Consider the following 17054-nt stretch of genomic DNA (forward strand, 5'->3'; position numbering starts at 1 on the left):
GATTGATTAGTTGTATATTCTCCTGTATTAATCTTTTAAAAGAGAGCAGTACTTAATTAATTTGAAACCCAGTTAGGTCTATTATTCTCTTCCTTAATCTGATGCCCAGGAGATTTTATGGTGCCTCTCACCTAAGAATTAATGGCTAGATTAAGGTTTCCTCTATAAAGATCAAGCCAAATAAAATACAAATTAGAACGAACATAAAGTGTGCGATTCGTATAAGCATGGCATATGTGGCCTTTTAATCTACCATATTTGAAGACATGAAAAGAACCCATCTGTAATCCATCACGTAATGATTGCCTATGAGATCCCTCTTTGTATGAAAACTCAAATGGATTTTGTTAGACTTTATACATATTCCCGGAAGTAATTAGCAGACCGCATAGCTTTATACCTGTCTACTGTACGACAACTTCTTTTCCGCTAATAAAGTAGGGGTTAAAAGGCATTGGAAAAGGCAGAAGACATATAAATTCCTAAAGCATAGCCTATAACAAAATGTTTGGCTACATATGCGTTCTTTTCTAAATGCTTGAAAATACTGGAAATATGATCACTGTTTCACTCAAGCATATAATGAGTCAAAGGAAATTTCTGGGTTTTTTGGTATCATGTCTTTTGTATCTAGCTGCTAATCTAAGCAAATCTAAACAATGAGTTCATAATATTGGATGGAAGACTTTCAGGATCTGTGCTAATTTTATTCTAATAGTTATACAGCTCTCATAATGGGATTAAAAATCATGTCAAGCAGCAAGCTCATCTTGCCACGTTTTTTTGCCCTGTGCACGTTGTCCTCTAAATCCTGCCATCCCTTCTAGAATCTTGTCCCAAAATATATTCAAGCATTTTAGTGCAAAGAAGGCACCTCTGTGAGAACATAAGTAAATCACAAGAAATCCTTTGCACAGAATGACATTAGGATAATCAGTTCACAGCACATACCAGGATCCTTCATCAAGGCAGCCTACATAGAAATTATCAAACCACAGTTGTGTACTTACTGGAGAAATATGGGAGAGAAGACTGAGACCATACACAAAAAAACCCAACATGACTAATATTTTCTAGAAAACAAATGAAAATCTCAAGGGGAGTTCTACATAATATAATATTTTGGCAACATGTTCTTATTTTTAAGCCTTTTCGCCACCTAGGACTCCTTCCTCTCCATGGGGGAAAAATTCTTGAGAATTCCACTCTCAGCCAAGATCAATGGTAAATCACATTTAGGAAGAGATGGCTTGGCCATGTGGCAGCTTATAACCACTGTACAGTGTTCTTTCCCTCTCTGAAAGAGTGTTTCTGTGCACCCTCTGCCCAGATTCCTAAGGAGACAGGGATGTGATAACACAAAGGTAGTGCATTTGAGTCCCCGAGAACTCAGGACCTGAGCTGAGACTTCTTTCATAACCAGCCTTGATCTGAATATAGCAAATTTGTAGATGGTAACAGAAAAGGAAGAAGATCAGATAGATTATGTATTTCCTTTTTGGTTGCACTATAACTAAGCCCTTGAGGTGTAGGGAAAAAAGGGTCTCCTGATACGCAGAACACATTGGCCTTGTCTGCCACATGCCTGCCAAGCCACAGGCGCTGATGAGGGCGTGTCCCAGCCATAGCCTCTGAAAAGAGGAGTGCTTCTAGGCAGCAATGTTTCTGGCTTCACTGTTCAGGGTTGAGCCCATCGTGGGCACCAGGACTAGAATGCACTGATGATTTGTACTCACTCTAGCTCTTTTGATGTGGTCTGGTATGGTTAGCTCTGACAATCAGATTCTTGCTATGGGAAGTCAGCTTTGGGAACTAAGGAAACAATCCTACAAAAGGAGTCAAAAGTGAAAGAATGCTTTAAAAAGAACCATGAAGAAGAATACGGCCACATGGGATCATAATCAGGTCAAAGATTAGAATTACTCTAAAGAAGCACAGTTGAAAGCAGGAGAGGTTAGAAAATGTATGAAACAGTGGAAGAGTCAAGACAGTATCTGAGGCACAGGAAGGGCAGAGACGCTAGAGAGAAAAGCCACACATTCCTGGTGCTTAAACTCACAGATGTGCCCCGGGTATCACTTTCTCCTCGAGTCCCATTATCATGAAGTTCTCGTTCTTCTGCGTGGAATCCCTCTCTCCTTACGCCTCACACCGTTCAGTTTCTGTTCTTCACAAACCAAAGAATCTACCTTAAACATTCGCAGACACACAGTCTGGTACAGAGTGAGCTATAGTGAACCAGGGGCTAAAGAACTTAAAACACATCCAAAGTGTCCATTTCTTTTTAAATGTAAAGAGAGGGTTGGATAAGGATGAACTATTCCTAACATTCTAAGAGGAAGACCAACACAAGCACCTTGCGTTGTAATTGAGATTCTTCATTCTCCTCCCTCAGATGCTTTCAAAAAGCCAGCGAGAACCCAGTCCCTGAAGAATTTTAGTTGGTTGTTTAACAATGACCTCTTTACAATATTTCATAAACGTCTCTTTATTCTTGTCAGGTAAAGAAAGTTCATTATCCAAAACATCCCTCCTTTCATTTCTCTCTACACTTCATAATTGGTCAACACTATATTCAAATTCGAAACCAATTGTTGAATGAATTAATATGGAAAAAGAAGTCGGATGTCTCTCCTGTGAAAGAAATGTGAAAGGTCATATTATCAACGCTTCAGCACCCCCAAATAAAAAGATCCCTGTGAGTCTTTTGCCAGGAATAATACAGTGGTAAGTAATTAACTGCTTAATCCTATAATTCAGAAAACATGGAATATTAAATATAATTCTACTGTAAGCACCCAGTCACACTATGACACTTACTTTAATTCTATTTTCCCGGGATTTTATAGTATGCATAGCTACACAAATCTAATCCAAGTGTCCAAATCATAACTCAGTCGCCTTTACCAGGAAGAGACATGTGGCAGCAAGCCAGTGACAAACTGAGAACAGGCTATTAAGCATGGTGTAATAGGGAGAAAAGAATAAGCCACTGAAATTCGTTTTAAATTTGTGCTTCAAGCTGCAACCTATAAAATTCCAAGTGGGGTAAAATAACACAAGCAAAACCCTATGGCTTAACCTGTGCTGATTCAAAAGTAAGGTGATGTCATCGTTACTCATACACATTTTAAATGGCTCTTAAATTTTAAACGATCAACACAGCCCCTAACAATGATCATGGAAACCACTTTTCACTGTTGTCCTTTACTCTCTGTGGAGGGAGGCATTTAAAACGGAAGTAATGAACTTCGCTGCCACTGTGCTAGAGCAGTTCGCTGGGAAGTCCACCGAAGCCTAGCAATGAACGTGGCTTCTCCCAACCCTTCCTCACATTCACGTCTCACTCCCTTCTCCCACCCTATAAAGTCGACTGATACAAACACCAGTGTCCTGTGGAGTGAACCCTGAAGTTCCCCTCACTCTTCCCTTGCTGGCCTCACACTTCTGTCATCACTTTAAGAGCTCGGATCTTGGCACTGAACATTCTTTGCCATCGCCTGTCTGGAAGCAGTGCAAGTAGGCTTGGTTTTCTAACAGATGACAGGGTTTCTGAAGGCAGAAGTTAAGTGACATCATTCACAAAAAGCTTTGAAGCAGTATTTTATTGTTTGTAGAGATCCCGATGCTCACTGCTAGCTCCTCATTCCTCTGCAGATGGCTCCATCACGTTGTGGGGTACTGGGTATCACAAATGGAGAGCCACCGGCCGTGATGCTCTGCCTTTCCTCGGATAACTCAGAGACGCTGCCGGAGGGTCGGTGCCACCTTCTACCTCCACGTCATTCATTTCTTTAATGACCGTCCCCTTGGCACTGCTCTCAGGAAAGCAGAAGCTGAAGCTTCTGCATAGTAGGACATGCTTTGCCTCTAAGATGCTCTTAATTTCAATTAAGACCTAAAAAATTGACAGACTTAACCTTCTACTAGAGTCAGATGTATTAAAAACTTATATATAAGAACATAAAATTTCCCAGGACTAAGTCAAGATTATATTCTGTTTACACACATGTACACACACACAACGTACACACTTTCATACATAATATATGTATGTATGTAAATATATACAATATACACATATTCTGTATATACCTATGTATTCTGTATATAAATTATTTATATACACATATTCTGTTGTTGACTGAATGGAAGTCTTGACTGCTGTCTCCAGGTAACTTAAAGTGGAGGTACAACCTCTTTCTTCTAGCAACCCATCCTGTCTCTGCCATTCATGACATTATTCAAACCCTTTAAAAGAAAACCTATGTATATTTCAGGTTTATTTCACTTCCTGGGGTGAAGAGCTTCATGGAGGACACACAAGATATTCGAAATAATATGATTTTCCTTCCGTGGTGTTCATCGGTTCACAATGCGATTCAACACACCAGTGTACTACAAGTCTCACCACGTATCTTGAGCACACGCCTTACACACCGAGAAGCAGAATGCAGTAGGTATCTCTTACCATTTGAATCCACGATGGTGATGTTGGCAGAGGCGCTGTCATTTCCTAATTTGCTGGTCACTTTGCACGTATATTCTCCAGAATCAGCCAGCGATGCTTTGCTAATGCGAAGTTCTGACTTCCTGTAAGATAAGGACCAAAGGGGTGTTAAGTATTTTTCACAGAAATACAATGATCATCAAAATGTATTTCCGTGTAGTTTCAAACTGCCCCTTCCCACTCTACACACGTGTTAAAATACAACTGTTCATCGAGGTATGATTTTACCAAGAGTGAAAGTGAGATGCACCTCATTTAAGTTATACCCTGGACATAGTCCTAATTTAATCACCCAGAGTGGCAATTTAAAGGAATTCCCTTCTCTAATTCTTCTTTTTATTCCTCTAGCACCACCACTAACCACATTATTAGCCTCAGAATTTTTCCTATCTAAATAGTAAATTTTCTTTCCTCTGTATATCTCAAGGTTACCAGCCAATAGGGTTAAGGATGATAAAAAAGTGTAAAATCATTTCTTATAAATCTGGTAAGGGCAGATACTTAATGAAGACTAGAATAGATGAAAACGCTCGGTCCTTCTTTTCTCAGGAGAGTAACATCAGGAATTACCTTGATTTTGAATGAAGAGGATTTATCACTTCTCAAAGACAGGGAATTTGTCTTTTTTTTTCTTAAAGAAGATTCTCGTTGCTGGGAGCAGAGTACCACACAAATGGCTCTTAATACTGAAATAAATATTCATGCAACAATAGCACACACTTTCATAAAAGTCTGCATCTTAAATCGATATTTGGCACTCTTTTTGAGCATGAGCAGCATTGTGATTTGCATCTATCTATGCTTAACTGTTACACATAGCCTATAATTTAAGCAATCTCTATGATTTAAAAACTTGGAACTGCTGAGGATTGGCTCAGCATTTACTAAAGCCTTTGAAAAGTGTCCTTGTAGACAGAAGCCTGGTACTGACGGTCTGGGTTCTTGAGAGGAGGGCAACAGGGAGAAAAGAAGGTAGGAAGCAAAGGAAGCAACTCTGACTTACATGCATACCTCCCATAAATTACACCTTCCTACTTTTTAAGTGAACTTCCTGGTCTTCTTGTCTAATAATATTATTAATGAAGTTGGATCAGTTGTTCCAAATTTAATTCCCACTCTTCTCCCCCAGTCAACTCAAGTGAGCCATCTACCCAGCCGCTTGGGTAAGCCTTTTGGTCCTCCACCTTAATGCTGTTGCTTGGGTCATTTCTTCTTCCTAGAATGGGGGCCCCATATTTCTATCAAGATATTAGCTGACCTTCAAGGACCACCTCAAGCACCAGTTCCTTCATGAAACCTTTCATAATCACTTAGCGGGAGCCACGCTCTCCCCTTTGTCTAAATTCTGACAGCCTTGAGTGCCTCTCTCATGAGTCTACTGGGTCTTTCAGTACGTCTTCTCTCTCAAGCTAGTATCCTCCCAGAATACAGCACCGCTTTGTCCTCAGTGCATCCTCAAACGTTGTTGGGTGAACGTGTGGACAAATGAATAAAATACTTGCGTGTTCCCACGCCAGCTCTCTGCAGGGCCTCATGCTCCTACGGCTGGCAGCAGGCAGGGAGGATGCAGTACTAAGAAGGCAGAGCCAGCCGGAGGTAGTCTAGACCAAGGCCACCAAAGTCAAACCAACATGTGGACTGAAAAGTTAACTTCACTAGTTGTGCCTCAGAACAACGTCAACAGATAAACTTGAGAAAACAAAACAGAACAAAGTAAGCTATGCTTAAATAAGTTGGGAAGACATTAGGTTAAACAAAAACAGGCTTTAAAAAAATCCAGCAGGATTAATATGCCAATGTCCTTTGATCCTCCAAGAAGGGAATACGTTATTTAGCTTCTCTTAAACCTATTTGACCACAGAATTCTTGTTACTCACATGGCATATGTGTTAATATTTTTTGAAAAGAATGATCTACACAACTAGTTGATGACAAGTGGACCTACTCTAACAACAGCCTTGTCTATCTGTGTAATGGGGGGACCTCCAAGGACAATTTATACAGGGACATTCACGTGTTAATCAGAGAGGGTCACTCACAGAAAAGCTTCCCTGAAGTATATCCCCATAAACCAAAATAGACCATCTTGATGGCAAGTATCTTGGTAAGCAGATATTAAGATTTAATAATAAAATATAAAAACTTTAGAATTATCAATATAAAACAATATTAGGATATAATCCCCTGTCAAGTTCTGTTAACTTTTAAACCTGGTTTTGGAGTATTCAAATCTAGTGTTTTTAAAATGGATTATTGATGGAATAAATACAATAAGCTCGTCCAGCCCCCAAGAACTTAATTAGCTGAAAGAATTTTCATGTGCGACCATGGAAACACTAACAATCACTGATAAATAAATCAGGAAGAATATCAGGATGGGAATAACATCCTTGTTTTTCAACACAGAAGAAAAAGTGAATTTCTAATGTAAGAAAATAGTAACTTTTCTCGTTAAGCCCCCAAATTCTGAGATAAGATGATTACAACAACATCCCGAGAATGTACAACACCCCAAGATTACTGTAATTCCAAGAACAGCCGTGCTCTCCTATTTATATAAACCTAGGAACAGTCCGTGATGATATGCAAGGAGTTCTTTCTTTACCCTGTGCCATTCATATTTTAACTATGGAAACAAATCAAACTATAAGAAACATGGTCATCAAATTTACCGTTAACACTGACTTACTGTTAACCTGAAAGGGAGAAATCTTAAAATCAAAATCCTTCTAAAAGACTTGGGCAGTGTTTCCTGGAATACTCTTCCAAGTAATGTAAATAAGCATTATGCTTAAAGAGCAAAAAAGAAAGAGAACAAGAAAAAAAAAAAGGCATTTTCTATGCTCCAATAAATGTTGCATTAAACCGACTTAAACAGGTATCTTTACAGCAGTACCTCTTAGCCATTTTTATGCAAATAGTTACAGTGAATTTCTAAAACAGGCATGACAAGCGACTAAAGAATCCTTTCTGTAGAGAAACCCCTGGGAATTCCAGGACTGAACTTCAGTGGGCTGAGACCAAGAATCAATTTAATCAAGAGAAGCATGACAAATACATTCGGGTTCAAAAATCAGTAGCAGAAATACGGGCTGGGAGAGAGGAGCCTGGACAACACTAAATACAGAAAAAAGGATTTCAATTAACCACACATTTAACATTACTCCATCTTCCACAACTATTCCCCCCCCAAAAAAAGAAGAAAAAGAAAGGTATGCACTGTTTGGCCAAATTAATATTAAAAGAGCATAAATCAAATTGGAAAAATGTCTCAATATACTGCTCACAGGATGGATCACATCTAGGGTATTGAATTATGTTTCAAAGTGGCATTTGAAAAAATATCTCTCCATAGCTAGAGGACTTTAGAAGAGGATGGTCAGAATTGAATAGGACCTAGAAATCTTATTACTAGAGAAGATTCTATTAAAGAAACAGAGGTCCCACAGGCAGGCAGCTGTGAACAAGATACGGATAGCTATTTAAATGTATTTCATTGCTGTTATCTGAAAAAGGAAATTATTGGGAGAAGCTCTTGAAGGTAGAATTATGTCTTACAAGAAAAAGAAGGCACATTTTGGAAAATATATGAGGAAGAAACTTTCGCGTGTTCAAAAGTGGAGAGGGTGTGACGTGAAAGGGTGAGGTTCTCTCTTGGAAAGATTCAAGTCTGGATAGCCACCTGTCGAGCAACTCCTAACAAGAATATCTCTATGCAGAGAAAGATTAAAATAGATCAGTGGTTTCAATTATTTGTGAAAAAAAAATCCTGCTTCAAAATGAAAGCTTCAATCAGAGCCTCATATTTAAAAATCTAAAGAGAGAAAGTGTTTATGTCAAAAAGGCAGGCAACCCTTTTGGAAATTCAGTAGAAACTCAACATTCTCAAGGGACACAAGGGGCCCCTTTGAACTCCAATGATACATTTAACTCACTATACAGATTTCTTTTAATTGAGTTTATTTTGAGCAGTGTTCAGTTCACTACAACATTGAGGAGAAGGTACAGAGATCTTCCACAGACCCCTTGTCTCTGTACCTCTGTAGCCTCCCCCAGTAATAACATTCCTCACCAGAGATGTGCATTTGTGACAGCTGATGAGCCTACACGGACACGTCATCACCCAGTTCGCAGTGCACATCAGAGTTTGCTCTTGGTGGTGTACGTACTATGGCTTTGGACAAATGTATCCTGATGCGTATCCACCATGACAGTATCCCACAGAAAAGTTTCACCGTCTCAAAATTCCTCTGTGCTCAGCTGATTTACTCCTGTCTTCCCTTCCTTAAATCCCTGGCAACCACTGCTATTTTTACTGTCACCATAGTTTTGCCTTTTCTAGAATGTCAACTAGTTGGAGTCATACATTGGATAGTCTTTTCAGATTAACTGATTTCATGTAGTCATATGCATTTAAGTTTCCTCCATTTCTTTCCAGGGTTTAATAGCTCATTTTTTTTTTTTTAGCATTAAACAATACTCCATTGTCTGTGTACCATAGTTTATTTACTAACTATGAGATTCTTCCATCGTTGGGTCCAAGAGTAGGAATGGGAAGTAGTGAAAGAATAGAAAAAGACAAATCTTTCTTGAAAATGATACACTGCAACAATTCAGGGGTTTAAGTATGGGTATTAATAATCTCATTTTACTTTCTTCAACAGGTTACCATATACTGTCTATAAGAAGAAAGTTAACTTGAAAGAATTATTGAATTCCCTTCCCACCACAAAATTAACTTTCTGGTCTTTAATTGGTGAGTTATCTGGGAAGCTGGGAGGGCCTGATGCTTTGGTGGACTTTCACTTTCTAAAACTTTTAAAAGAGTGAATACATGAAAAATGTTTAAAACAATGCTTGAAATACAGCAAGCTCCCAGTAAGTGTTGGCTATTATTACAATTACACGCTACATTCCTGCAATATTTAGATTTTTATAATAAACATGCGTGGCTTTGGGAATAAGAAAAACTAATCAACAATAAACTATACAAACCGATTTATAAATGAAAGCTGTAAATATTTACTTCTTTTTCTTTTTTTATATCAAAATGCAAACTTTGTTCTTTCAATTAGTGCTCACTGACAAGAGGGATTCAAGGTTCCAATAGCACTATCTCATTTTTCTTATTTAGGTTGATTCTTCCCACAATTATTTATAGGCTAAAGCAACTTAGATGCATATATCAAAGATCTTAGTTTATATAATTCCATTCCTCTGATCTCTAAGGAAACATATGAACTCATGCGTGTGTGTGTGTTCAACACAGCTTCAGATACTGTCCAACAGACAATGATGAGAAAGGTAAAGAAGAGAATGAGAGACTTCAAGGCAACTATTAGACTCTGTGGAACCAGGTACTGCACAAAACACCTTGCACAAACTCTAGGAAATAGGCACTGGGAATTCCCATTTTATACCGAAGGGGTTTAAGATTTTCCTACGTACGAAGTTACAGTGACGTGCCAGAGTGGCTCAGCTAACAAGAGAAGGGAACACATATAAAAGTTTTCTATTAGAGTCAAAACAACAACAGCCACAACAACGCCAACAATTGGTAACGAGAGAAACAATTCTTTAAAAAACAATTCAAAAATTTTTGACCAAACCAATTAGAGTTAATTTTAAACAAAATTAAAATATGTAAGAGCAGAAACACAGAGCTGATACAAAATTAAGGGCATCCAAAAGCATGTACCGTTTACAAACAACTGGAAGTCAGTCTTTAACAAGGCTAACAGAGAACAGGTATGTACATGAGGCCAACTGGATGGTCCCACAATGATCTGTCACACACCAAGCTCTTTAACCAGTTTTCTTGATCACAATCGTCCACCAGGCAAAGGAAACAAGAACAAAGGGATAAGCAGGCAATTAAGATTAGGGCAGTTTCCATTTCTTTTAATTGGTCCCACACATCATTTAGCCAAAGAAAACAAACAGAGGCTCAAGCGTGAATGCAAAATCTTAGGAGGAACATATAAGAATGTCATTTATTAGTAGGAGCAGGGCCAAAGAGGGTAAGACTTTACAAAATAACAGACATTGCCTATTGGTGTGAAATCTTTTCATAACACTAAGGAACTAAAGGTAAATACTAGCTGCTGCAAAGAATCTATATTCTAAAATGTGAAAAACAAACTTAGATGAAGGTTTGGAAGAGAGTCAATGTTTTACATTAAATAAAGAGGATCCCAGGGAAATCCGAAACCTCACACTAAAATTCACCTCTGCTTGGTGAGCACAGTCTCAGGTAAAGTGTGTCCCTTCTTGAGTAAAAGCGAATACAGTAAGATAAAGTGTAAGTCAAGTAAGCAAGTAACCACTGCACACCATTAACATTCTGAATATCCTTGTAATGAAAAATTGTGAGTATGTAGACGAAGCTGAAGAATAGGAATGTTTTTTATTGAAGACTTTACCCTATGCCTAAACAGGCCCCTTCCCCTATGCTGTGACTTTACTGGACACCATAGCAAAACCACAAGGAGTGGTGAGAAGACATGAGACGTAGAGTCAGCTCAATTTCAGGTCCAAGTGTTCCCTCATTAACATGAGATCTATAGGCAGAAACCCAGCTTCCATCATTTTCAGGATATTAATTTTTTAATGGGTATAAAAACAGCAGTATTCTTTTTCTTACTATTTATAAGATGAAATGAAAAAGTACTTTGCAAATGTTAATTAAATTCAGATTCAGTTTGGTCCTTCAAAAAAAAGGCGATGACACCAATTTTTGTTTTTTTAGATACAACTTCAGAAATGACTGAATACCCAATGCTGAAACCCAACAAGGTGATCACTTATCGAGCAGTTGCCCACTTTACACAAAGTGTCTTCTTTTTTAAAGGATCAAAAATGTTCACTGTTTTGCCAAGAGTAATTTACAGTCACATTACTTGAATAAAAGTCTTTTCCCTTCTCATTTAATTCTTTCCAGCAAAGCTATTGTTTAAAAGAAGTAATTTCCGAATGTCAGCCTTTCCGGTATAATGGGATTTTATTAATATGTAAGACAGTGCTGTTAGGTGTCTGGGCCCATGAAGCCAAGACGAAAATGCTTTTGTGAATACTAATGACACTTTTATATGTCATCCAAGCCATGTAACAAATTAGCTCTTCACATTTACATGTGCTCTTTCAAAGCCATATTCATTCTGGGCAGCTCACTTTTTCTGTTGTTCCGTTTTTATCAACGTATCTATCCAACTTCATTAGCTTTTCCTCTCCAGGCATCCTCACATGGAACACCTGCAGTCTGCAGCTTGCTTGGTCCTGTTCCTTCAGCCCAGGTGGCCCTCTCCCCGCTCCCTCCCTCCCTCCTCTCCATCTTCCTAGCGAAGCCTCCACTGTCCCTGGCTGGGGGCCCTCCCCACCGTCCATGTGCATGTCTTCCTACAGCATCCCGTCCACTTTAAAACTGAGGATTACATAACTGCTTACATTCTCCTCCCATCTTGAGACCTAGCCTCTGGAGAGCAGGGAGCACTTCTTGTTCATCTCCGCGGACCCAGCAGCTAGCTCAGGGCAGACGCACGGCATCTTGTCTGGGAGAGGGCAAAACTTCCCATCGACTCCCCCACTGACCCAACCCAAATGGCCTCTTCACTGCCCTATAAACAGGGCCTGCTACTGACTGCGGTTTCTGCTCTTCACCTACCCAGCCAGAGGCACGTTCCCTCTTCCCCAGACCCACCTCCTCACAGGGACTCCTGAAGCTCTTGGGGTCCCCCCCACCACTCTCATGGCACTTTGTGTCGGTAACGTACAATTTAGCACTGAGTTTTATTATCTGATATGAAGTGCTAGACATTTCATATCCCTGATTAAATCTTGACTTATGATAAAGCAGAACTGACCTCAATATATAAGTAATGCTTTTTTTTTTTAGACCACTATGTGTACACAGATGGGCTGCTTAAAAATCCTGAAGCTCCCCGGCTCTAATAGGGTTTTAGCACATGATTGCTGGAACTCCTTTTTGATATAAGGCTGAATGAGATCATCACTCTGCAATCTTATGACTCCCTGGGCGTAAAGATAACAAACACCTGATGATTATTCCATTCCTCCGTATTCCTAGCATAAAAGCCTTCTGTGGGCACGTAAATATTTTTGTTATTGTTTGACAGCCACATAGAAATGAGCGAGACATCACGCTGCATGTGCAGACAACTTAGTTTCTTACTAACTTGGCTAACTGATGAAAACAAAACAGACACCAAAATCTATCAAGAAGGATTTTTTGTTGTTGTTCAACCTGTCTGTAAGACTCATTTTTTTCATTTCACTCACTCTGTCTCCTCCCCTCCCCACATGCACACATGGTAGTAAACATGTCAGCTTTCCCTTTTTAAAGAAGGATGAGGCATCAAGAAATAGATTTGTGTTCCAGCTTAGTCACAGCTAGTTGGGTGACATGAGGCAAGGCAATGCTTTTTGGACCCTTGATTTCTTAGTCTGCAAAAGTAGAGCGTTACCGTGTGCAGTTTGACTCCTCTTACTACCTAGGGGAATGTTGTAAAAAACAAACACACAAGATTATGTATGAAAACACCCTGTCACTTTCCAGTGTTATTTTTTGTGTCTTTGTTTTCTGTATCTTTGAAGCACCACTTGCTACAGAAGGTGACACTGAGGCTTTCCTTTACGCTGCATTATACTTTGAAATCAAGAGATCTTGCTGACACAATCAATAACTAGAATAAGCAGTGTAGTTAATAGAACCATGGAAAGCAGGAAACCCTCCTTAATGACGGCTTTTAGACTAATTAAGCACTTTGGTAAGATTAAATTAAGTTCCATTACAATCACTTCGTTTACTCTTGCTCGCGTGGGTGTGACAACTTTTTAGTAGTTGTCTTATGAAACCCAAGTCCGGGGGGGGGGATTCTTTCATTGCTGCTTCATACCTGGGATTTCACTCGACTGCTCTGAAGTGTAAATAGAGAAAATGCAATCTTTGAGCTTGGAATCACTATTAGAATGAATACACGTCACATGATCAAAGGACTGTTTACAAGCAAAAATCCAAGACGTGTATCTCTCCCTGTAATTTCAAAATGTAGCTGGATATTAGAAGAACAATGTCTTAACTAAGGAAATAAATATAAATGAAGACTATAGGAATATCAAAGAGCATCATTTTACAGGCGGTATAGAACATACCTACCAAGATGTTACAAGGAGTCACGTGAAACCTTCTCAAATACAGACCTCCTCAAGGGAGGGCAGGGGCATTTAAGATTCTTGCTACCCAGGATTACCCGATGTTTTAATCTGCTATAATGGTGATGCAGTTTTAAGATAACTGTTGGGTAAAAATTCTTAGGAAGTGTAATTTTATGTATTCAACTCTCACTTGAAAATAGTTCAGATTCAACGGATGACATTCTAAGTCTATCCATAAATCTAGGTAATTATTGATCTTTACAGCGAAGCCGGGATTTTGACTGTGTGAGGCCCTGGCGCTCTAAGCAGAATTTTAGAATCTCACTTATTGCTATTAAAACAGCTGCTGTTAATACTGTCTCCCCTCAGCCCTTCTATTTCCACCCACACTCTACAGTTCTTTCCACATCCATCCTTCCCTTTCCTCATCCAGAAACTGCAAGAATCAGAAACTTGAAATTCTTTCTTATATAACGACACAAGTTCTGGCCACCCTATGATGAAAAAAATCTCTTCATTTATTGTATATCATGGTTTGTTGATGGTATCTTTACTTATTAGGCTGCAAGTAACCTATATGTATATATACAGATTTTATCATTCTGCTGCTAGGCACTTCCTCTGCCGTGACATACAGGATACTTACCCCGGCCTTTTCTGTATCTTGATGTTTTGTGGTTTGTTCTTTCGGTTTAATTCATTTCCATTCTTGAACCATTTGAATTTGAGAGAGGAGTATTCAGAACTGGTCTCGCACCGAAGCACCAGTTTGGAGCCTGCAGCCGACTCCTGACTTTTCATCTCTTTCAATCGGGGAGGCAAGGCTGAAACAGAAAAGAGAATGGAAAAATGTTCTGATCACATGGTGATCTTTCAGAGAGAAACATATTAATTTTGGTGAGCCTGATCAAGAAACCATTCTCAAAGGCTTTAACTACCTGAGAGAGAGACAAAAACCAAAAAAACCAAAAAACCAAAAAAACCAAAACAGTGGTGGGGGTCGGTGCGGGTGGGGGTGGGCAGCCAAAATGTATTTCAACTTAGAGAAAAATAAAATGCTCAAGCAAAAAATATTCATGGGGGAAAAAGAGAACTTAGATTATAAAATTATTCTTAAAAAAGACTCGTTGATATCAAGAACAAACTAGTGGTTTCCAGTGGGGAGAAGAAAAGGGGGTGGGGCAAGATAAGGGTAGAGCATTAAGAGGTACAAACGATTATGTATGAAATAAGCTACAGTGATATATTTTACAACACAGGGAATATCACCAATATTTTATAATAACTATAAATGGAATATAACCTTGAAAAATTGTGAATCACTATATTGCACACCTGTAACTTACATAATATTGTACATCAGCTATACTTCAACTTAAAAAATATTCTTTAAAAAGTATTCTAAGATGTACATATATATATGTGTGTGTGTATATATACACATAGGTGTGATAGTAATTTCCTCAACCTTTACATTCTCTGATACCTTCAAAAATCCTGAACACTGGTCATTTCAAAGAACTAAAATCTTATGCTAAAGAATACGTATCTGGGCCATTATTTCTAAAGCATGCTCACATCCCCGATCACAATGAATCTTCATCACAGTTCTGCAAATAGGTACAGCAGGTACCATACCTACTTTTTAATGGGACGTTTAACTTCAGAGACAGGTAAGTGTCTCTTGTCCATGGTTACAACATTCTGGAGAGTCGCAGTCATACTACCCTTGCATCAGAAGTAGCCCAAAGAACAAAGAGGACTCATAAATCTGAACCATGTTCATTTCTTCAAGAAATTCTTCGGCAACATCACTCCTTTATTGGACCTACAGTTACTGTTTCACAGACAATGCATGATCTTTCCAGATGACCCCCACACTCCCATCAAATTATCAGTTTGATTGGATTTAGCCTTTTTACATCTTCTCAAACAGAGACTGGGAGTACTAAACTGTGCATTAATTTGTAGGATATTTTACATTAAACACTTAGATAACATTCTTATTTTAAGCAAGACTGCTTAAAGGAGTATCTATTCTCTACTGAAGTATTTATGGATCAAATGTTATAAGAGCTGAGATTTACTTCAAAATGAAATGGTGGTGGGGGAACGAGTAGGCGTAAAAATGAAACAAATTTCCCCAGAAGTAGATCCCTGTAGAAGTTAGACAATAGGTAGAAACGGGGGTTTGTTACACAGTTCTGTATAGCATGTCCAATTTTTTCATAATAAAACAGTTTTTAAAAAGCATAATGAATGGATTTCCCTCTGCACACAAAATTTCCCTTAATAATCAACATTGCAGAATCGGAGATCTCAACACCTCTGTTTCCAACGATTCTTAGAAAAGTCAACTACAAAATCTACTTCTGCCCCCATTGAGGACTTAACAGGAAGTTAATTCCTCAAACACACCAAAGGAGACTGCACCTCTGGGATGCAGTGAGCAGCTATTCACTGTGCACAGCAGTGAAGACTCCAAGGCAGCAGCCAGAGCCATGCTAGACACGAACAGGAAATGGAGTCCCTTTCCTACTCTGGGTTCGTTTTCCTACAACACTGCCCTTACCAAGCAAATCCAGAAAAAAAAAAAAAAAAAAAAAAAAGAATGAGGATATGAAGTTTCCAATAAATTACAGCCAAAACAGTTTGAATGTTGTGAATTCTTAGCAGTGTCCTTACAATTACATATCCCCTTTTAATTTATCTGGAGGCCCTAGAAGTCCACTTGTAATAATGTCTCTCCTGTGTCTTCTGGGGAAACCATCTGTGACATGAAGATATCCAGCTTTTCAGAGAAGAGCATCTTTAAGGAGTTAACTCAAAATCCTCCATAGTGTAAACGGAGAAGCAAATCTGTGGACCACCAACCCAGCCACATGACTGCACGGCTGGCCCACGTTCTGCTGTCAGTAGCCTTTTCTAGAGAAGTACCATACAAAATTCCTCACTCACTCCAGGTGGAGCCCGAATTCAGGTCTCCAGCAGACTAGACAATAACATAAATTCTTCTTTGTCTTCACAATAACCACACTAATGGAAGAGCCCTGAATATTTCACAGATTTCCTGATAAAAATACAAACTAATATTGAGCACATCTGATCTGTGTGGTTTCTCTCATCTATTTATAATGAGATAATTTTCAGTACAGTAAGTTTTCTTCCATTAGATTATAAAATAATAACTCTATGTTACCAGAATACATTTTAAGTACGTATATTTCTTCCATAGACAGTTTGCTCACATGAAATAATCTCTCTTATTTCACTGGAAAAAAAAAATCTACTCCACCAAGTACTTTCTAACACTCAGGTATAATTTTATCAGACGAGGAGTAGTTCCAAAACCTTGGGGCAATTTTTTTTAAGT

General features: G+C 38.7%; 1 protein-coding gene across 7 annotated transcripts in view; it reads right to left on the reverse strand.

Moving 5' to 3' along the window:
- NRG1 (neuregulin 1) overlaps nucleotides 1-17054 on the reverse strand; it is a 201379-nt gene that overhangs the window by 147411 nt on the left and 36914 nt on the right. For all 7 annotated transcript variants that reach the window (XM_032468476.1, XM_032468477.1, XM_032468479.1 and 4 more), the window contains exons 2-3: nucleotides 14328-14505; nucleotides 4472-4593 (exon numbers count right to left, since the gene is read on the reverse strand). In XM_032468476.1, coding sequence (XP_032324367.1) covers nucleotides 4472-4593; nucleotides 14328-14505 — 300 coding nt within the window. The remainder of the gene's footprint in view (nucleotides 1-4471; nucleotides 4594-14327; nucleotides 14506-17054) is intronic.

Source organism: Camelus ferus, chromosome 26, assembly GCF_009834535.1.
Source record: "Camelus ferus isolate YT-003-E chromosome 26, BCGSAC_Cfer_1.0, whole genome shotgun sequence".
In the NCBI taxonomy this organism is placed as follows: Eukaryota; Metazoa; Chordata; class Mammalia; order Artiodactyla; family Camelidae; genus Camelus; species Camelus ferus.